Source organism: Cydia fagiglandana, chromosome 9, assembly GCF_963556715.1.
Source record: "Cydia fagiglandana chromosome 9, ilCydFagi1.1, whole genome shotgun sequence".
Classification (NCBI taxonomy): domain Eukaryota; kingdom Metazoa; phylum Arthropoda; class Insecta; order Lepidoptera; family Tortricidae; genus Cydia; species Cydia fagiglandana.
In genome coordinates this window covers 21103176-21125468 of record NC_085940.1, presented here as the reverse complement: position 1 = coordinate 21125468, position 22293 = coordinate 21103176, and the positions used below count along the sequence as shown (strand labels likewise).

At 38.1% G+C, this 22293-nt stretch overlaps 2 protein-coding genes across 2 annotated transcripts; one reads left to right on the top strand and one right to left on the bottom strand.

Moving 5' to 3' along the window:
* The first annotated feature begins 2 nt into the window (after window positions 1-2).
* LOC134667575 (NADH-ubiquinone oxidoreductase subunit 8-like) lies at window positions 3-8560 on the top strand. The gene is made up of 5 exons (XM_063525007.1): window positions 3-160; window positions 452-657; window positions 2232-2372; window positions 2540-2638; window positions 8357-8560. Exons 1-5 carry the CDS (start codon window positions 124-126, stop codon window positions 8516-8518), a joined length of 645 nt encoding a protein of 214 aa, XP_063381077.1. The 5' UTR covers window positions 3-123; the 3' UTR covers window positions 8519-8560.
* A 4295-nt stretch (window positions 8561-12855) lies between these two features.
* LOC134667779 (deoxynucleoside kinase-like) lies at window positions 12856-15964 on the bottom strand. The gene is made up of 5 exons (XM_063525189.1): window positions 15624-15964; window positions 14993-15162; window positions 14574-14710; window positions 14180-14274; window positions 12856-13555 (listed from the first exon to the last, which is right to left on the bottom strand). The coding sequence occupies exons 1-5, from the start codon at window positions 15765-15767 to the stop codon at window positions 13409-13411; spliced, it is 693 nt and encodes a 230-aa protein (XP_063381259.1). The 5' UTR covers window positions 15768-15964; the 3' UTR covers window positions 12856-13408.
* Window positions 15965-22293: the final 6329 nt, after the last annotated feature.

The following is a 22293-nucleotide window of genomic DNA, read 5'->3' as shown; positions in this document are numbered from 1 at the left end:
GCTGCTCAAATGATAACCACATCAAATTTGACGTTATCGGTTTTTTTGGACTGTATTTTGAGTTTTGACAGCAGTTTGAAGTTTCACTCGTCAAAATTCATTATTTCTAAATAGGGTTGAAAAATGTCCTTAGCAAAAATATTTTCGGTGTCTACGCGAGGTAATAACAGTGCTCGACTATATCTATCATTAATAATTTTCCATGAAAGCGCTTTTTCGTTATGGCATTAAAATATCGATTACGCAACTGTGTTGTTTATAACCTCTTCTGCGTATTTACTTTCGAAAAATTATATTATTATACTGAGATTGCGACGTCATTTCATTTATTATACACTACTTACATTAGGTTTTTGAGCTTATTATTCCTATTTGGCTACAATTCTGTAATAAAACGAACTTATTGCTTGCCTTGTTAAGTAGACCAAGTATAAGAGTATCTGTGTTGTAGTGCGCGCTTGCGGCGCGCTGAGCCGCGCGTACAGCGCGCCGGCGGGCAAGGCGGGCGAGTACCCGCTGCAGGAGAAGGGCTACATGTACGTGAACCCCGAGCCGCAGGATATGTCCTTCAAGGTGCTGTCCGACAAGGCTGCACAGACCATGTTCTGGACGGAGCTGGCGAGAGGATTCGCAGTCACCTTGGGTCATATATTTAAGGTTTGTTTAGTTTGTAATGTAATAATCCTTTATTTCAGCCAGTAAATTGCATTATTTTCTACAGTTCTTGCGTTTTTTTTTCTGTATGTGTGCCATTTATTGGCAAAAGGCCTCCTCCAACCTTCTCCATTCCTCTCTATCCTTGGCAACTCTCGTCCATGTGGTTCCTGCTGTGGCTTTGATGTCGTCCACCCATCTTCTAAATGGTCTACCTCTTTTCCTTTTCTTGTTTAGTTTAGTCGGTAGTATAATTTTGCATGATAATTATCATTTTGACTAATCGAATGGGAACACCTTGGCCTCAACATAAATGGCACACACCTAAACCACCTCAGGTTTGCCGACGACATAGTCTTGTTTGAGGAAAACCCAAAAGAACTAGAATGCATGCTATTAGATCTAGCAAAACAGAGTGAGGCAGTGGGACTGGAGCTTAATTCAGACAAGACTAAATTGATGACAAATTCTAGGAGACAAGAAATTGCAGTTAATGGATTCAGTCTGGACTATGTTGAAGAATATGTATATCTAGGTCAAATAATATCTTTCAAGAACCAAATGGATAAAGAAATTGAAAAAAGAATAGCATCCGGCTGGAGCAAATATTGGTCACTCAAAGAAATCATGAGAAGCAACCTTGGTATGCGGATAAAAAGCAAAACTTTTAACACATGTGTGCTTCCATGTCTAACCTATGGCTGCGAAACTTGGTCTCTTACTAAAAAACAACGAGATAAACTTGCAAAGTGCCAGAAAGCTATGGAGAGGAGCATGCTCGGTGTAAAATTACAGAATAGAAACCGCAGCTCTGACATAAGAACCAGAACAAAAGTGACAGACATCCTCACCCACATAGACATGCAAAAATGGAGGTGGGCAGGCCACACTATAAGATGCAAGACAGAGAAGTGGAGCCAAAGAATTCTCATGTGGCACCCTACAGATGGATCAAGATCGCAAGGCCCTCAATTAACACGATGGGAAGACGAAATTATACTCACAGTGGGACCACTCTGGACAAGGGTGGCAAGAGAGAGGAAATACTGGAAGGAGTTGGAGGAGGCCTTTGCCGACAGGCACACTGAACCAAGAGACTTCATATAAACATTCAAAACTAAAAACCAACAATCATGTTCAGAATAAAGGGCTATATAAATAAAAAAAATTAGCAGAATGGACTACTTATTTGTATACAAGTGACCAAAAATAAATATGTTGTATTGCTACTATGCCAAATGATATTATGAATGGAACTAAACAATATAGTATTAAGTAACACTAACACAGTAACAGATAGTGGTGGAATATATATTTGCCCAAACCATCAGCTGAATATTCAGTATCTGGCCGCTGAATATTCAGCTGGTGGAACTATACCTATATAGCATGAGTAGTGAACATTCGCGTGCACTCATTTCTCAAATGAGTCTGCGTGCAAGTGAGTGGAATGTTTAAATTGTTATAAAATAATAAACAAGCATGATTATATCCTGACTGTTCCTTAAATCCAATCTGGTGCATTTCTAATATTAACAGTCCCAGAGAAAAATTTAAAACATCAACAATGTTTCCAGGAACCAGCAACCATCAACTACCCATTTGAGAAGGGGCCTCTGTCCCCACGGTTCAGAGGTGAGCATGCGCTGCGCCGCTACCCATCTGGAGAGGAGCGCTGCATTGCCTGTAAGCTGTGTGAGGCTATCTGTCCTGCTCAGGTTAGTCTTCAAACAGCTGAGCAGAATACCCTTCTGCGGAGCGCTGCATCAATGAATGAATTCATTTATTATGTATCCATGCAATTCTGCAGCTAACACTTAAAATATTCACTCCTTGTTTGGTTTTTGTAAAAATTAAAATAACTAACTTACACTTTCACTGGCAGGCTATCACAATCGAGGCGGAGGAGCGCGCGGACGGTTCTAGGCGTACGACGCGATATGATATTGACATGACCAAATGCATCTACTGTGGCTTCTGCCAGGTAACACTTTATACCTCATCAGTAATTACAATTTTTGAATTCTTTACTTGGCACAGATATATTAAGGGCCGATTTGAGCTAATAAGGAGCTGAAAAGATATCTTGTCTTATTCTCAGGGGTTCTAAGGCCACAGCTTTCTGTTCTAAGAGGTTTCAACCTCTCATTATTTACCTTAAGGCGTGCTTTTTCCGTAGGAGCTAAGCGAACCAGTTTTTTTAATCCATTAGAAATATAAGAAACAATGTTTTAAAATTGTGAAAAAAATATATCTTATACTTAAGGATCTGGCAGATACGTTTTGGATCTCAAAAACATGATTAGATAAACTTTGCTCGATAGAAAAAAATTCCAAAGTTACGCCTTTTTTTAACAATAAATCCAAACCATATCTACAATACAAACTTTTTAGACTTGTTTTTTACACAAATGTATAGGTAATAAGATAATCTAGACGTTTTGGATCACTTTGTCTCGGTAACATCATTAAAATAATTTCTATGTTTCAATACCTACTAAATCCGCAAGCGCAATCACTCGCGAACGCACTTACGCCCTCTTCAGTCGCGCGGCAGCGCTTGTAGAGGACGGACCTGTGTCAGTGTGTTCCGCGCGGTCACGTGATTTTACCATTTACAAACAATGGGAAACAAAGCATATGAAACGTAAGAAAAAGTCACTAAGTGCTATAAAAACACACTTTCTGATAACAGAAGCATCTAATACTTTACGAGGTGGTTGAAAGCGCCTAGCTTTACTACATCAACAGTTAAAATATTTCAGTATTTTCACTAGGTCAGCAACCAATTTCAATGTAGGTAAATAATATTATATTCCTAGATAATATAATTGTGAGTATGTAAGTATGATATATTTACAGTATTTCACCTTTACTGATATACCTACGTCCGATCTGCAAAATGATTATATTCCTTCGTGCTCTTTGACTCCTTTGAAAATCAGAAATTATTTATTTGGATTGACACAGTATGGGGATGTTACAATATATGTATAGTGTTACGCTTTTAGTATGAGGATGCCGAAGGCGCCCGGCTTTGGATCGCATGCAACGTGCCAGGCCCGTCAAGCGTGCAAATTCATCATCATAATCATAAATTTATATAAATATAAAATGTCAAATTGAATTAATTGAAAAAATTACCATAATAAGCATATCGCAATACAATTATTTAAGAACTAAATACATATCACTAATTTTAATATTTGACCACGGTCGACATGAATTAAATATAATTGAGAGTTCCAAGTGCCTACAGGCAGTTCATCTTGTGCTTGGTTGTATTAGTCTTGTTCGAGAAACTGAACACGGTGAAAAATAGAGATAATACTCCTAAAAATACGTGTGATACCTCATTAGATTCGTCATAATGCCTAGAAAAATGTATTCGAAGCGTGTAGTAGCACACACAAAATATCAAAAGTTATAAGCAAAAAAAGGGGGGAAAGTAGAGATCTTTAATTTCCCCAATATCTCAAAAAGTATTCATATTACGGTGCGAGATGGGTGGGGGGTGCTCGACCAAATGTCATAGAGGGCCCCAAGACAAAACAAAATACATTTAAATTTTTTCAAAATGGCCGACTTTTTTTATTTTTTTTCAAGTTGGTCCGAGCGCGCTGAGATTTGGCATGGCGGAAGATAGAGGCCCCTAAATTCCTATGAAAAATTTTTTTTGGAAAAAATCCAAGATGGCGGAAATAATGGTCATTTTAATTTTGTATGGTAACTTTTAAACGGTGCGAGATGGGTGGGGGGTGCTCGACCAAATGTCATAGAGGGCCCCAAGACAAAACAAACTGCATTTAAAAAAAATCACACGGCGACTTTTTTTTTTAATTTTTTTTCATGTTGGTCCGAGTGCGCTGAGATTTGGCATGCGACGAGCTTGGAGGCCCAAGATTACTATGTGAAAAAAAAATTGAAAAATCCAAAATGGCGGCGGACACAGGCCAAATTCAAATTTCCAAGTAGGTTAGGCGAGCCCGAAGGAGGCTGAAGGCCGACCCCGCGGAGGGTCGTCAGGCCCGGAGCTTTATCTCGAATGTCCAAGCATGCTCCACCCCCAGTAATTTTGGGCGAGGCCGAAAGTCGAGCTGCGGGAATGACGAACAAAGCAAAATCCTATACAAAAGTTTATAGGATTATTAAGCGATTTGTTAACCCGCGCGAGGCCGGGGCGGGTCGATAGTAATAAATAAACATAAAGCATACGCTAGACTGAATAAAAATATAAAAGTTTCACTAAAATTTACTGGATTGTACAGTCAGCAGCAGAAATAGCTACGGGGCCTAGTAATCAAAATGATGACACGGAAATGTCAAGATAATAAGGTCTGTGTCGATCATTTTGAACAGTTATTCTGCTTATCTATATCCGCTGCTGCCTGTACTGGTTTTAGAGTCTGGCTAATTTAGGTAGAACTAGAGTTTAGCTAAGAAAGGTAGAAGAAATTAATTTGACTGAACCATATCTGGTAGAAAAAGAAAATGATTGATGTTTTAAACCTGTTCAAGGACGTGGAATAGTAGATATTAATTCGGCGTCCTTGAACAGGTTTTCAACAACAATCAGTTAATTATTTAATAGATATTTGGAAGAAACAAAACATAATATTGAAAATAATTTGTTACATTACGGTATGTACGTGTGGCGTAAAGCCAGTGGACTGTAGTTTTTTAAGTTAGTTCCTTCGCTACACTATACTGCTTTACCAGATTGTAGAAGGGCTTACCGGGATTTTGTGGTCTGCAGCTGGCAGAGGCCTCGGCGGGTGGATTGCTCGCTGCTGGCTTCCTCGTTATTTCAAGGCACTGTTTTATGGTATATTTTGCGAATTCAGATATCCTTTCTGTCGCGATGTTTTGGTGACACTGACACCGTTAGTTATTACTTTTTAGACCATTGCTTGTGTGTCGCCGGCCAGTAGCCTCGCTACCTCAAGTAAATCAGTATAGCAGTAGGTATTAAGGATTAATACTAAACACCCCCCACCGAAAGCACTATGTGGCTTTCTCATAATATGAAAAAAGTTAAAAGTTACACCAAATCAAAATCGTTGCAGACTTATCTTTGTCTAGCTCTGCCAATCAATTCAATTCCATCATCCGCTCCTCCATCTGACCTTTAACTGAGTTTTCCCTAAGCCCGATAAAAAAAAAAAATATTTTTTTTGTGAGTACCTCTTATAATGAAGGATATTTTTGCTGAGTATCAACATCCTACTAGTGACAGTTTTTGACTTATGATTTTATTATTATTTTTCTTTAATGTATTGTTTTTCGGGATGTATTCAAGCGATTTGCTGAAATTTATTGAATAGTGTTCTTTATTTAGGTATGCCTTGATACTCAAAAACCGAATCCCATTTGTCATATAAAAAAAAATTACTCTCTACTCAACCGGTGTTTTACAATGTAGTATACAAACTCTTCGATTATGTTTGCGTTTTCTTATCAGGTTGTCGTATTTAAGAGTAAAATGCTAATCTCTCACCACGATTGATTAAGGTTCTACCTACCTACCTACCTACCTTACCTACCTACCTACCTACCTACCTACCTACCTACCTTACCTACCTACCTACCTACCTTACCTACCTACCTACCTACCTACCTACCTACCTACCTTACCTACCTACCTACCTACCTACCTACTTACCTACCTACCTTACCTACCTACCTACCTACCTACCTACCTACCTACCTACCTACCTACCTACCTACCTACCTACCTACCTACCTACCTTACCTACCTACCTTACCTACCTACCTACCTACCTACCTATACCTTACCTTTATATGAACAATACCTTACCTTAATTGACCGTCACCTTAAAATGTTTATTTCCTTTCGGTACTTTAATTCTACTACGCTGCCATTAAATTAAAACGTTGTTACCGATCACTAAATAATAAGTACACATGGCTCTGTAAAAATAATAATTCTAAATATAATGATCAGAAACACGTAATGCAAAAAATATATACATATACAATAAAAACTATAAAAACGTGACCCTTGCACGGTATGGTTAAAATACTGCCATCATAAGATCCTTATACTGTGACCCGTTTGCTATCGCCGCCGCGCACAGCGCGCGCTCACGTGCTCGTCGAGCGGTTCGGGACGCGCGGGCGGGGCTTCACGGTTTGCCGCGCACCTCACCCCCTCAGATTCGTTGATGAGTCGAATCATATCGCCTTAAGAGCCCATCAACGTGCTCACTAGCGCCACTTGTAAATAATGTGTTTATTTAAATTTAACGATAGATATTTCAAAATTAACCACTATTTACTTTATTTATGTAGTATTTAAGTAACTTTTGAATACATTATAATAGTTTTTACACTTTTTACATTGCTGGATTCAACAATCTATGCGTCCAAAGTTAAAACGGCTGTTGAGTTCATAGGTCGACGAATCCAGCAACATAAAAAACTAGTTTGATGTATTCAAAGGGCGATTGTGCACTACAACGAATTTTATTGTCCGGCAGTCCGAGTTTTTACCGTCCGTTATGGCACGCCATTAAATGTATATAGTTTGTGCACTGGACGTAAATTTTACCGTCCGATATTTTACTTTTCCCCATTCCGGACAGTTTTTTTCCGGTCCGAGATGACAGCTATAAAAAACGTGTTTATACAAAATACAAATACAAATACAAAATCGTTTATTTGTCCAACATAGGTATGAATAGTACATAAGTACAGATCTTATAGTGTTACTGTTGTATCACTATGTTGTGCCATAAGGCGTACAATTTTTTGTCATTAATGGACTGTGACTACATGCTGTGCACAGTTACCATTAATTATAGTCTAACAAAAATTCGCTTACACTATAATATGTTTTGTCAACTAAATATTTAAAAACTTTACTTTTAAAACTTGTCATATCCTCTAAATTTCTTAATTCACTCGGTATTTTATTAAAAAATTGTGGGGCCATTCCAAATATACTTTTCCTATATAATGCTGTTTTGGAAGGCATTGAATTTATTCTGTTCCTAAGACGTATACTATTACGTATTTTATTATGCTTGTGTACTGCGTCTGGAATTAGTATTATTCATGACTTGGCCGGGCGGGGGCGGGCTAGGCCAATCGTCCGTTTTTTTCATGCCATATCGGACCGTAAAAACTCGGACTGCCGGACACTAAAATTTCTTGTAGTACACAATCGCCCAAAAGGTACTTAAATAAATACAAAGTACAACACAGTGGCGGCCCCTTTTTTAAAATCTCTATCGTTAAATTTGAATAATTACAATTATTTAGCAGTGGCGCTAGTGAGCACGTTGATAGGCGCTTAATAGAGTTAATAGCATGAAATAACTAGTACTTAAACAAGCTAATAATTGTATTTTAATTTTACTAGTAGTACTGCCAGCTGAAGGAATGTAGACTTTGCCAAAGTTTTGAAAAAACAAGTCATAAACTAAATAAATACCTACATAGTCCAAAAATCCATATTATTATGAACATCGAACCTGTTAACAAAATTTCGCGAGAATCAGTTGAGAAATGCGCGCTGCAGAGGAAACCAGCCAGATAGACAGATACAAGAGCATTTTTGTCAAAGCTGAAACAGAGACACCCGCACTTCACGCTCGCTCGCTCGACACTCATACCTATAAGAAACTGAGAAGAATAACGGATATAGATTTAATTAGAATATGAGCATGTGTGTGTGCAGGAGGCGTGCCCGGTGGACGCGATCGTGGAGGGCCCCAACTTCGAGTTCTCGACGGAGACGCACGAGGAGCTGCTGTACAACAAGGAGAAACTGCTGCTCAACGGCGACAAGTGGGAGTCCGAGATCGCCTCCAACATCCGCGCCGACCATCTCTACCGCTGAACTGATACCCCCCCCCCCCCCCCCCCCCCCAACTTAGTCTAATAGCTTTAGGGGCTGTTTTGCACTGAGCCAGGCGTGTCTCACTCCGCGATTTCGTCGCTTTGCTACAGGTAGCTAAAAGTGCATCCGTTCGGCCTCAATTTTGGGGTTTGCCATAAGCCGCGCGTGGCGCTGTCGCCACCTAGCGGCCATATCTGTGCTGATCGTAACAGACGCGTTTTGTTAGAGAGTGAGTCTTCTGTTGTTAGTACTATTATTTATTCTGTGTCTGAGCTCGTATAGAAACCTCGGAGGAAATAGAAATCGTTATTGGTTTTCTGTGCTATACATTCATGCCTATGGGGTCTGAGCTAAAAATAAAAAGGAACGAGGACACCTAATAACTGGCATTAAAATGTTCTATCAGAGGAACAGTTACTACGCTAGTGGCTCTGTGAGCTGTAGACCTTGCGAGCTTAACTTAAAACTGAATCGATAAAAGAATTACATTGAATCATCGAAATCGAACCTGCTCAGTACCTACTTATGAAATATTATGACAGCATGTAAATAGATGGTCTCGGCGCAAAATAGCTCTTAAATATAGAAATATTAAGTTATTCTTTTGTGATAATAAATCAATATCTCAGTTATTACTGTTCTTTTACTGAAATTATTTTTGCAAATACAGTGAAACCTGGTTAAGTGGGACCTGGATAAGTGAGAAACCTCTATAGCTGGGACTCATGGTGCGGTCCCGACACTTTCGCACTGAATTACCTCTGTTACTGAGAAAAAACGAACCTCTATTCTAACTGGGATTCGTTGTTGTGATTTTATAGTCACATTGACCTCTATAATTGAGACAGAGAGTGTATTTTACCTCTTTTACTGAGACTATATTTATAAGATTACATTTTCCTAATTGTTTTTTAGAATTTTATAGGGAATTGACTTCTGTATCTGAGATAACGTCAATCTATGACCTCTCTAACTTTTTTTTTTTTTTTTTTCAGGATTGACATCAAAAAACATCAAAACATCAACATTTATTCAGCAAATAGGCCACAAGGGCACTTTTACACGTCAACATTGAATTTACATAAAAGCAAAAATAATAACATCAACAATTTTATAAAATAAAACTAGCAATTCAATCTAACGTATTACAATTACTAAGAGATGTATATGGTCTCTTAATGTCGAATTACATACAAAATACAGATAAAAAAACACACACAAAAAAAATCTATAATATTTAGGGGTGTAAATGTCTCTAGGTGTCAGAACTATAAGATTATATAGTTTATCAAGTTATCCTTAGAGATGTATAAGGTCTCCAAGAGTCAATATCCTGTATAATTAATACATTCATTAAAAGAAAAGAAACATACGAGAACAGAATGAGGCGTCTCACTGTAATTAATTAATAAAAGTTACTAAGTATAATAGCTCGTGTTAGCTTAACAGACCAGTCTCCACAAACAGCACCCGTTCACGAGTATGACGCGTATCTCAGCCATCGCCTCCCTCAACCTTCATTCGGGAAAGTGGCGACCCGATCAACAACGCCACCGTAAGCAAAGACTTTTAAGCGAGCATGACATGTTCAAGCTACCGGCCTATATTAATATTAAAATAGTAATAACATGTAGCTGTAAGACACGGCATTTTGTGCTCATATGTTACATAAAAAGACAGTAATATAGCTTCACATAATTACTAGCCTAAGTTGACTTAGAGATGTAAAGGTCTCTAAGTGTCAGAAACATTAAAAATATAGGTAAGTATGTACAATCAAAAATAAAAATCAAATAAATAAATATGTACTTAGAGATGTATAAGGTCTCCAAGTGTCCAAAACTAAAATTAAATTAAACAATATAATCAAGCGAGAACATCATTGTCTCATGTGTCAATTCTACTGTGTCAACACTAGCATATTTAATTCACAATGTAAAAAAAAACAATATTTATTTAATTCTTATTATACTAATGAAATCAAGCTACCGGCTTAAAAGCATCTCTATCGTTTATAAAATCATTTACAGTGTAGTACGCCTTACGTAACAAGGAGTGCTTAATGTGCGACTTAAATTTATGAAGTGGTAAATCCACTACATCAGTGGGGACTTTGTTATAAAAACGTGTACAGTTCCCGACGAAAGACGTACTAACCTTACGGAGGCGGTGGGCGGGCACAGCAAGTTTATGTTTGTTTCTAGTGTTATAGTTATGGATATCACTGTTAACCTTGAATTCGTGGATGTTTTTCCGAACATACATAATATTCTCTAGTATGTATTGAGATGCAACGGTAAGAATGTTAACTTCTTTGAATTTCTCTCTTAGGGATACTCGAGCGCCCAGTCCATAGATGGAACGTACAGCTCGTTTTTGCAGCACAAATATTGTCTGAATATCTGCCGCTTTTCCCCACAACAGAATTCCATAAGACATAACACTATGGAAGTAACTAAAGTATACCAGCCTGGCCGTCTCTACGTTTGTCAGCTGTTTGATTCTCCTCACTGCATAGGCTGCTGAACTAAGTTTTCCGGCTAGAGTGCCTATATGTGCATGCCATTGCAGTTTGGAGTCTAGAGTGACTCCCAGGAAAACAGTTCGGTCCTCAAATTCCAGCGTATCACCTTTTATTTTAATCTTGCTGTTATTTACCTGCTTGACGTTAGGTAGCGTAAACTTGATGCATTTGGTTTTCTTGGCGTTCAAAAGCAAATTGTTTGCCGTAAACCAGTTTACAATGGTAGATAGCGCGTCATTAATGCTCTCGAAGCTATTTTCCTTTCTGTCCACTTTAAATATAAGGGAAGTGTCATCTGCAAATAACACTATATCATGTCTATCTTGCACAACTTTTGGTAAGTCATTAATGTATACCAAGAACAGGAAGGGACCAAGAATTGAACCTTGAGGCACTCCGAGGGCTACCGGGGACCCCGCCGATTGAGTTCCATTAATAACTACTCGCTGAGTTCTATCCGAAAGGTACGATGAGACCAGGTCAAGGGCACTAGCTTTTATCCCATAGCGGCTTAATTTTCTCTTTAAATTTTCGTGATTAACGCAATCAAATGCCTTTGACAGATCACAGAAAATTCCAACAGCATCTTGAGCTTTTTCCCAAGCATCAAAGATGTGTTTTAGAAGTACCGCACCGGCGTCAGTAGTTGATCGACCTTTGGTGAAACCAAATTGATTGCTGTCAAGCAGTTTGTTTCTGTTGAAATGTGACAATAGTTGATTCAGAATAAGTTTCTCGAACACTTTGCTTAATGCCGGTAGTATTGAAATCGGTCTAAAGTTCGTGGGATCTGTTCTCGTTCCTGATTTAAACAGAGGGATAATTTTGCTATGTTTCATAATATCTGGAAAAATTCCAGCATCAATGCATCTGTTGAAAATCTCAGCTAAGTATGGTGTAATTGACTCAATGATGGAATCTAATACTTTGACAGACAGGCCCCAAAGATCTTCTGTTTTCTTTAAATTTAAAGACCTAAAAGTCTTAAGAACTATATTCGATGAGACATACGAAAATTTGAAGATTTCTGTACATTCTGCCACATTTGTCTTCAAAATTTCTTCAGCGACGTCTGGCGATGAATTAAGGGATCTTGTTGTTTCTACCGGGATATTCGAGAAAAACCGCTCAAAATGATCTGCCACTTTGACTTCATTGAACAATTTCCGTATTCTTACTAACTCTTAATAATCTATCCACAAAATCCCGCATTTGACTAATTGTGTCTAAACAACTTCAAGTTTGATTTAGTTAATTTATGTAAGTACTTAAAACTATCGTAATGAGAGCTGAAATTTTGATAAATAACACGAAAAAATATTTTTTTATTTATTAAATTTCTAAGACGCAATGAAGTCCGTATCAAAATTAATTGAAAAAAGCTATCCTTTGGAAAATCATTCAAATTAAATTCAAAGAAATATTTAAACAGACTTAAAAAATATTTAGGGATAAGGATTATTTTACCTAAACATTTTAAAGATATTTACAAAATACCTTATTAACCACCTCTATAACTGAGATATAATCCTCTATTCTCACCTCTATTAATGAGACCCTCTGTAAATGAGACAGAAATTTATTTGTACCTGGCTAACTGGGAGCCTGGGTAAGTGGAAAACCTCTTTAAGTGAGACAAATTTGCTCGTCCCTTGAGATCTCACTTATCCAGGTTTCACTGTATTGTATTTTCGGTTTGTCTCATACACCTTTTTTTATTTCACTGGATATAGCATAAATAAAAAAATATTTAGATAAAAATAATTTATTTAGTTATACTTGATTTAATAAAATTTAACTGACATAACACATATTGAGGTAATCGTTAGTTATAAATAAGCGCCAATCATTTGCAAGCTCAAATTTTTGTAAATGTTAAAACTAATAAGCAAATGCAACTTTAAAATACAGCTTCCAAGATTATTGTTCAACAATAAGGCAATATTTTTAATTCTACTCAGTCCATTGATTGCTTACAATACTTATAAATTAATGAATGCTAGAGGTAACTATAATAAAATAAGCAGTAAAACTTGATATTTGAACTGGCTATTTTGGCTCTTTCATAAGTATTTTTAGTGTTCACAGAACCTAAGATCATTTTTGATTTTGTTGTATGTCTCAGGTGTTTTTATTTGGCAGTTAATAGTAAATAATAATTATCAGCAGGAGAGGTATAAATTCTAACAATAATGCGTGCCATGCGGATCCATGTGCGTAGTGAGGGATAAGATATTGTCCACTGGAGCCGCGCTGAGCGAGCTAGGTAAATTAAGCGATTCTATTGGTTATTAACAAACACGTCGCTACGTATCCTCGTACATTTTTGTGTGAACGCAGCCTTAGCCCCTCTGGAGTTTCCAGTGTCAGTTGGTGTGGTTCCCGCCGAGGATCTTGTACGAGTAGCGTTCCAAGTCCTCCACGACGCGGTCGAGGCCGCGGTCCGCGTCGATCGTGAGCACCTCGCAGCCCACGGACCCGGAGCTCAACCAATTCTCGTATGAATCGTGTACCTGTGGATAGATGTCACTGTATTGATCAAGTCTAATAAAAACACTATAAATGTGCTATTCTCAATCAAAAGGGTACTTATTGTCGGTTGTCGACAAAGGCGCTATTTTCTTATAGCTTCAATTTGAAATAAACCTTATCTACAACCGACGATGTCGGCTCGGTGGGTTGGTCGCCTCTTGGTTGAAAACGTCACAAATTATCAGTTAAGGGCCACTTGCACCATCCCACTAACCCGTGATTAAGCGGTTAAACCCTTAAACTAGTGTCAAATTGTACTGATAACCATGGTAACTCCAGGTTTAACCAGTTAACCCTGGGTTGGTGGAATGGTGCAAGTGGGCCTAATTAGTTTAACTGTTTAACCTCAACATGAACCTTGTCGGAATGCACGCGAAGATTGGTATTGGGCTGTAGCCAGTCAGTTGACGTTATTGACTGTAAGCTGATGAGAAATATTCTATACCAGCCAGAGTCTATAGAGTCTAATACAGTTAAGCAATATAAATTCTGGGCAGTTTCATACCTTACCACAGTGACAATATGAAGGCCGCTAGGGATGTCAATCTCCCATCCCTGTCATTGTGACAAAGTATGTACTCAGTGATCCAGGGCATAGAACTTACCTCTTGTAAGTATTCGAGGGGTATCTCGGCCTCCTCGGCGCGTGCTCGCTTCAGCATGCGATCGTACACCACTTGTGGCGTCGTCCGCAAGTATACTGAAATGATATTATGCTATTATGATTTCTTTGAAAAACTCCTATTTGGGTATTTCCGAAAATTACCCATAATTCCATCAGAGTCCATTTTCGGAATAACCCGACAATCAGAATTGTTTGGAATTATAAATAAAAGTTGTTCTAAACCACTGACAACTTTTACCACCATTGATATAGGTCTAAGAATAACAATGGCCATCTAACTCTGTTTGTATTTGAAACTCTAAATTCTACCAGAACTTCCTCATTTTGAAGAATTCTGATTTCTGAAGATATAACTCGTAGACTCTAAAACTCACCGATAAGGTCCAGGCTGATGTCAAGATTTTTCTCCGTGTAATCAAACCACGTCATCAATACCTGGTACTCCGCATCTTCCAAGTAATTCTGTTTCTTGGCATTCTCTACGAAGCAGTGCCGGCTGTTCTGCACTGATCTGCAAATACAGAATCCAACATGTTTCTTTATTTCATATAGTGCAAGAACAGCAGGAATAAGAGGCAGTATACATAATTGATCAATCCTGAAACCTTAATAAAAATATTTTATGAAGCTGCCTCAGTCTGGGTTGTCAGCACTGCTGCATGCTTTCTGAGCATCCACTGTTTAGGGGAAGGAACCTTGACACGAGATAAGAGTTTGATGAACCTTGATTGCCCTTGCCCTTTGATTAACAATTTTGCGAGGCATAGGTAATGGTCCCAAAACTACATTTTACCTCTCAAACATCTTGACAGTGATCCCCGGGTGCGAGGGTGGGCTAATCTGTATCTTGAGGCGGCTCAAGTGCACATAGTGCTGGAACGGGAAGGTCCACTTGTGCACATTCCCGTACAACAGTCCCAGCAGGTTGTGGCCACCAACATTCCTCCATTCATTCAAGGGTTCCTGCAAAACAAATGTATATTGTTAGTTTTCATATCATAGCCCCCAGGGCAATTTTGAAACTACAGCAATACTTACTTTCCACAGAGATGCTAAAGTTGACCCTAAGTAAAAAGGGTGCAGTTGATATTAACCCTATTTACTACTATAATTACTAACTTTAAGCAAAGACAATAAAATACCTATCAACTTAATTCTCTTTGCTTTTAATCCAAATGAGGAGGGAGTGAACCTAGCAACTACAGGCAAGCTTTGACAGCTTCTAATCTCTCTCTGAAGATACCATATGTAAAGTGCTCTTAGCCCGCTAATTTAGTAATTTGAGATATTAGAGCAAGTCGAAAACTGCTCTCATCACTTCGGTCTCATGAAAAACATTACTGATGAAGTCATACAGGTATACCCTCATTATATGAGCTTGGATCTTACTGGTTGTCAATTACGTAGGTATCTCAGTAACTCACCGGATGTGCCTCAACGTTGCGATTTTTCTGAAAGAACTTGATACAAGTCGACTTCCCTGAGCCAATGTTGCCTTCGATGGACACTCTGAAGGGCCGAGAGCCCGCCAAACGTGCAGCGGAGCCCACTGATTTCATTTGAGACATTATATTCGGAATTAGTTTCGAAATAGGCCTTGAACTTGGATAACAGATATATTTTAAACTATGTGACCCACGGCATTTGTGATTTGACTATGTGCTACGTGTCACGAAGGCCACAATAAATTGCATCTGGCGTCCAAATAGAAAATAACACAATAATCTGAGAGAAACGGCGGCAAATCTTGCGCTTCGCGCTGCATACACAAAAACAACTGTCAATGTCAAAATGGCAGATTGTTTGAGCTCCCGACAAAAACACTTTAGACGCGTGTTATATCGAATAAATCGCCAAACATTACTACCAAAAGAGTAATCATTCGGTACCAAAGTTCGGTACTCGTACTCTTTGGAGTAATTAAAACTATGGTTCGCCAAGATTTGTAATTTTTTTAAAGCAGCAACATTAATGTGAAAAAATGTAAAGAAAATACCAAAAATGGGAAATACCTGGTGGTCAACTATTGCTAACATCAAAAATCGAGATTTAATTACAAAAAAAACTTTTTGGATGCATATAAAGTTTGAATAACATTAAATTTAAGGAAACTAAAACTACAAATAAATTAAAATTAATACTGCAGTAAAAGAAACAAACGAAAGTAGTGTTTTGCGGTACTAGCCCTGAGGGCCTACCGCCAACATTCGAAAACCTAATAATCGTTATCTACTACTGCCTCTAAAGTCAGACCGTAAAAACTCTGCAGCCATTTTGATAGCCCACGCAGTGCAAGTGTCATTTTAAACGTCATACTTCTATGAAATTATGACGTACAAATAACATTTACACTGCGTGGGCTATCAAATCCGCTGCAGATTTCAAGCGATGGAGGGACAGATAACGTTTTTCGATGCGCGTTAGACCCTTTGCTTGGGTCTGAAGTTATTCAAGTAGTTTCTTTACCTGTAGAGTAGGTAAAAATTTGTGCACTTACCTATGTCTTACTTCCTCCTTGCCAACTGTACCTAACTCAAACCACAAATTAACAGCGTTACCGCTGCGGGCTGCGGGGAGAGTGAAGTGCGAGATTAGGGCAATACCTTTTAGGGCACAGGGGATTATGACTTTTATTCGTACCTTACCTTCTTGCAGGACACATTATTTAGGATCCTAACATCCATTTACTATTCCATATGTAACTTTCTTCATCACTTTCTGTAGAAAGCGCGATGCAAAAACACATTATCCCTCGCAAGGGCCAATCAACCAGAGTAGGCCAAGAACCACCTTCGCTATATGGGTCAATTTCTGAACACGATTTTTTTTCTGTCCGTGATGAAAATCGCGGGTTGGCATCAAATAATACTTACCATTTTTTTTTTACATAAAGAAGCCACACTTTCACACCGGGTTCCATATGAATTCACTGATTAATTGGTTTTTAGAGTATACCTAAAGGCTCAAATTACTACTCCCGTGCCCTGTCCGGAATCTACTTTTGAGCATAATGAAAAATCCTACGAAAAATTCTACATTAGTATCACTAATTTAGTGTCAAATACTTAAACTAGATGATATTTACTATCACTGAGCACATACACTATTAACTTCATTGTGGTAAATAACTCGTGATCGAAGTTTAAATTTTGTCCGAGCGCGCGAGTAAAATTTCGTCGGCAAAACTCAAAGGGCTCTCACAGCCGACGTCTGTATCTGAACCGCCTCGTGTCCCGCCTCACGGCCTCACCTGTACTGGCAGTATTCGGCTGATTCTCAAAGCAAGCGGATGTACGTCAAGCCACGGCGTGTTCGAGCAAATCGCATAAGTATTTCGGAATCCGGGTGGGCGACAATTTTTTTCTAATTTCGATGCCCCTTATAAATTTTATTTCCCACATAGCTTTTCAAAAACAATTGTCATATTTAGGAGCCCTTTATGTATCTTTATGTAAGCGATAACATAACAGTTTGGTTAAACACGATTTAAATTTTTGGCGAATTTTTTTATTACGAATTCAAATTTCCGTGCCCTAATTCCCATAGAATATTTACCTAAAACAGCTGATTAAGTGGCACGGGAATTAGAAAGTATTACATTTATCGTCAACAAATTTTTAATTGGGGGCACTGTAAGTTAATTGGCAATGTTTACGTCATATTATTATTACATATATATATATTGGCATTGAATATATATTATATGTAATAATAATATGACGTATATCTTTCTATTTTACATTTAAGGAAATCTCAGAGAATGCACAAAAATCTATGAACGGTTTTTTAGTATAAGTACTATAGTACATACTTACAGGGTGGACCCGAATAACCCGGGCAATTTTAATACGTAAGGTAAGGTGGGGTAAGACGACACTGGGGTAAGACTATCACTTGTATGGAATCCTCGTACTGTTAGTCTTGCGCCACCTTACCTTATTCATTTATCATATTATAATATTAAAAAATTATATAAACATAAAACAATTTTTGGAATTATTACATATTATAATACCTGTACCTAAGGTTACATGAAACAAAATGAATCAAATTTACAATGGTTTTATTTTGTAAATTTGACAGCTGACAGCGTAAGCCGTATAAAGTTTAAATATCTGGGAGACCGAGCTTTGCTCGGAAAACATTTATACCTGCCTAAAAACTCAAAAATGCGCGTTTTCCCAGAGACACCTAGCTAGATCGATTTTTCATCCCAGAAAACGCCCATATATGATCAAATTTCATCGAAATCGTTAGAGCTGTTTCCGAGATCCCCGAAATATATACAAGAATTGCTCGTTTAATAGGTTAGTTGTTGTAAATTAGCTTTTCTAATAGGTACAAACGTGGGGTCGAGGTAGATGGGCAGACAATACATTATGTCGACGAGTACCCGTATCTGGGCCAATTAGTCTCCTTCAGCCATAGACAGGATAAAGAAGTCGAAAGACGGATCCAAAACGCGTGGAGGAGCTATTGGTCTATGAAGGAGCTGATGAAGGGCGACCTTCCTCTGACCCTAAAACGGAAACTCGTCGACATGTGCATTCTGCCTGTCCTAACCTACGGTGCTCAAACGTGGTCACTCACCGAGGCGCAAAAGACCAAATTGAAGGTTTGCCAGAGAGCTATGGAGCGCAGCATACTAGGAGTAAAACGGATGGACCGAATCCGTAACCCTACGCTGCGCTCAAAAACGCGCATTACCGATGTTGGAACTAAGACCGCCAAGCTGAAATGGGACTGGGCCGGCCATGTCTGCCGCATGCACCCACAGAGGTGGGCCAAAATAACCACGGTATGGGTGCCGCAAGACGGGCGAGGATGTGGTAGGCCCAGACGGAGATGGCGGGACGACCTGGACGCATACCTTAACGACTGGCCGGAGATTGCCCAAAATCGAGACGAATGGAAATCAAGGGGGGAGGCCTTTGCCCAGCAGTGGGACACCGTATAGGCTTATAATTATTAATTAATAGGTACAAGAAAAATTAAATATATCCTATTCTTACTATATTATAAATGCGACAGTATCTCTGTCTGTCTGTCTGCTATCTCGTCACGCTTAAGCCGCTGAAACAATATCATCTGATAATACATATTTGGCATGGAAATAGTTTGAGGCCTGAAGAAGGACAAAGGATCTGGGGGCACGGTAGTGCCGCCGCCAAGTCGAGCAAAACAAAGTGGCACGGCCGTACCATCAAATCTCAATAACATTCTATCTAAATAACATTTAATTTGAGCATGTAGTCTAAGAATTAATACACTTTAAAATCCCTTAGTTTTGTCACTGGCACAATCACTCTCAATCAATATTATTTTAAGGTACTTCTAGCATACCCACAAGTTCCAAATTTGAAACGTAATTAGGTTTTAGCTTTTTAAGCCAATAAAAATCTAATAATACTGCAATATTAGTCACGTTCTAAAGATAACTGCATAATTAAGTTTTTACTCCTATAGAAATATATGCGATAACGACGTTACCTTTTAGTTCTTACAATTAGTAGGGAAAGTAAAGGTACACTACGATGGACGATGTGAGTATGAATAAAGATGTATTATGATATGTATATACATAGTATCAGTATAGTATGGGTATGTTTACCCGAAAAGTAGGACAGCCTACAAAAAGAGATGGGATCATGTCAATTCATGTAAAAAGATGCAAATCTCGCAACGCAGTTCTTCTACTCTACTACAAAAAAGTTTTGGGATGTAATGTGAAACCAAGTCGGTTATTTTAGTCAGTGCCAGGGGGTATTTTGTAAGCAAGTTTTGTTTAGGAAGATTATGATATTTTTGAGAAATTACTTAAACAACCTACACTTTGAAGATTTTCCCGCAGGGCAGGGACACCCCGATTACCTATGTGTAAAGTAAGGCGGGGTAAGACTAACTTAGTTTATTTTGATCGGGGCAAGACTAACAGTATGAGGATTCCATACAAGTGATAGTCTTACCCCGGTGATAGTCTTACCCCACCTTACCTCATATGTGTTCAAACAATTTTTTGGGTTATTAATTTATGAAGGCAGCATATTCGATTTCTTCAGATTAACTTACACAATAACTTCTTCTCACTGTGCGTATTTATTTCTTAGTATCATTTCCTATAAGACCATATACCAGATCATACACCTTGTACCTATCTACATGCAGATACATAATGACACTTTTTAATGAATAGTTTTGTATGTAAAGGCGGACAAGTTTACGAAACTACTCAAAGTATTGTTTTGAAATATGTACATTTTACTAAGAAAGAGAGATTAGTTGCCATTAAAATAAAGGAAAGGATTAGTCAAATACGTAGTTTTTAGTGTAACATACTTTCGTAGATTTGTCGTTCGAAACTAAAATTAAAGAAGGTAAATATGTCCGATGCCACTTCAGTATGGTTGCAGTATATTATTGTAGATTAAAATATACATAAATAATAGTTTTAAGTACCTAAATAAGTTAAGAAAACAATTCCCGTGCCGTGTTCTAATTTCCGTCCTAGTAAAATCTAATTTCCATGGACACACTAATTCCCGTGCCCTGACCAAAATTTGAAATTTAAATAACTTTTATAGTTTTATGAATATTTTTATCCCATAAGAAAATTAATATTTATTATATTTTTTATCAAATTCTCAGCATTTTTTTTTTGTGTAATGTTGGTATTTCAAAATTCCATGGAAATTAGACAAAAATGCTCGTTTGGTGAAATTGACCCATATATTGTAAAAAATCTGGTCAGTATTTACTGATCTGTAAAATGTTTAACCCATAAAAAAACAAATTCTAGGGTAAGTTAATCCCATGGTGGCTAACTGTGCGTGTAAGTAATTAAAAAACACTAACAAAAGCAGGTATAGGTACTAAAACTATAAAAACCTCCGCAACCTGAATTATGCAAGGTGGATTGACAGATCCATTTATCTAGAGATGAAATGAACGGAAGCTCGGAGTGACGGCTGCTGCAGATATCACATATGTTCCATTTCCGGCACGTGTATAAATTGGCTCGCTATGAAATAACCAATTTTACTTGCCATTGGCTGTTACTATAGATATCAGAACGCAGCAGAGTTCAAATGTAGGTAGTTTTTTAAGAATTGGGTAGGTAGGTACGTAATAAAATCCTTTTGAAACTTCCGCGTAATTTTAAAAAAAGTAAGTATGTAACTATGACCAATAAAACCTGTCAGTGTGAAAACGCAGTCTGAACTTAAAATAAACTTTATTCTCGGTCGACTTGTGTGTACTTATATAGGTAAGTATTGAAGAAATATGTTTGTACCAACTCTATATTCATTAGGTACTTAAATGTTACATAGGTAGGTAGGTACAATTCTAAATAAATTAAAGTGCTAAACTTTCAAGAAATGTCTATACAAATTTTGTATCCCCAGAGTAATTTCACTCATAAAATAAAAGCTTATCATAGGTACGAGCAGTGGCGGATTTGCAGTCTTTGCCGCCCTAGGCCCCAAGCCTTGTAGCCGCCCCTTTCTCAGCATCAGCACCCATCATATTGACTACATTTAGATCAGGCAACGAAAAGATATATATACATGGTGTGTCTGACCATGGGGCTTTAAATCCAGGGCTTGATTTTACTCGCTAAACTGAGCTACTTTTACTATGGGACCAACCCTAAAATCGTGGGAAAATTTTTGGCTTTTCCATAGAAAACGTCGACATCTGATCAACCAAAATGTGTGAAAAACTAAAAAAAATTTCGTGATTTCGGGATTGGTGCTATAAAAAAAGTAGCTCAGTTTAGCGAGTAGAATCGAGCCCTAGATTTAAAGCCCCATAGTCAGACACACCCTGTATTATAGAGGGAAATGCTTGGGACACATTTTTTACTTAGTAACTTTTTTAGGGACGGTCGACGGGCAGCAGCGTCCCTCAAATTCGGTGTACTCGACTGCGATCGCCAACCCGCCTGCCAAGCGTGGCGATTATGGCATTCACCCCCCATAAGGGGGAGGCCTATGTTCAGCAGTGGACGTCTTATGGCTGAGATGATGATGATGATGAACTTTTTTAGACTCGTTAGGAGGTGAACATATCAAAAGTCCCCTTGAGCGGGGACCC

Coding starts and splice junctions, on each gene's coding strand:
- LOC134667575 (XM_063525007.1), top strand. CDS start 124: ATGTCCTTAGCAAAAATATTTTCGGTGTCTACGCGAG. Junction 658..2,231: donor CCTTGGGTCATATATTTAAG/GTTTGTTTAGTT, acceptor CAATGTTTCCAG/GAACCAGCAACCATCAACTA. Junction 2,373..2,539: donor AGGCTATCTGTCCTGCTCAG/GTTAGTCTTCAA, acceptor TTTCACTGGCAG/GCTATCACAATCGAGGCGGA.
- LOC134667779 (XM_063525189.1), bottom strand. CDS start 15,767: ATGTCTCAAATGAAATCAGTGGGCTCCGCTGCACGTTTGGCGGGCTCT. Junction 14,711..14,992: donor ACTGTCAAGATGTTTGAGAG/GTAAAATGTAGT, acceptor CTGTATTTGCAG/ATCAGTGCAGAACAGCCGGC. Junction 14,275..14,573: donor CATCAGCCTGGACCTTATCG/GTGAGTTTTAGA, acceptor ATATCATTTCAG/TATACTTGCGGACGACGCCA.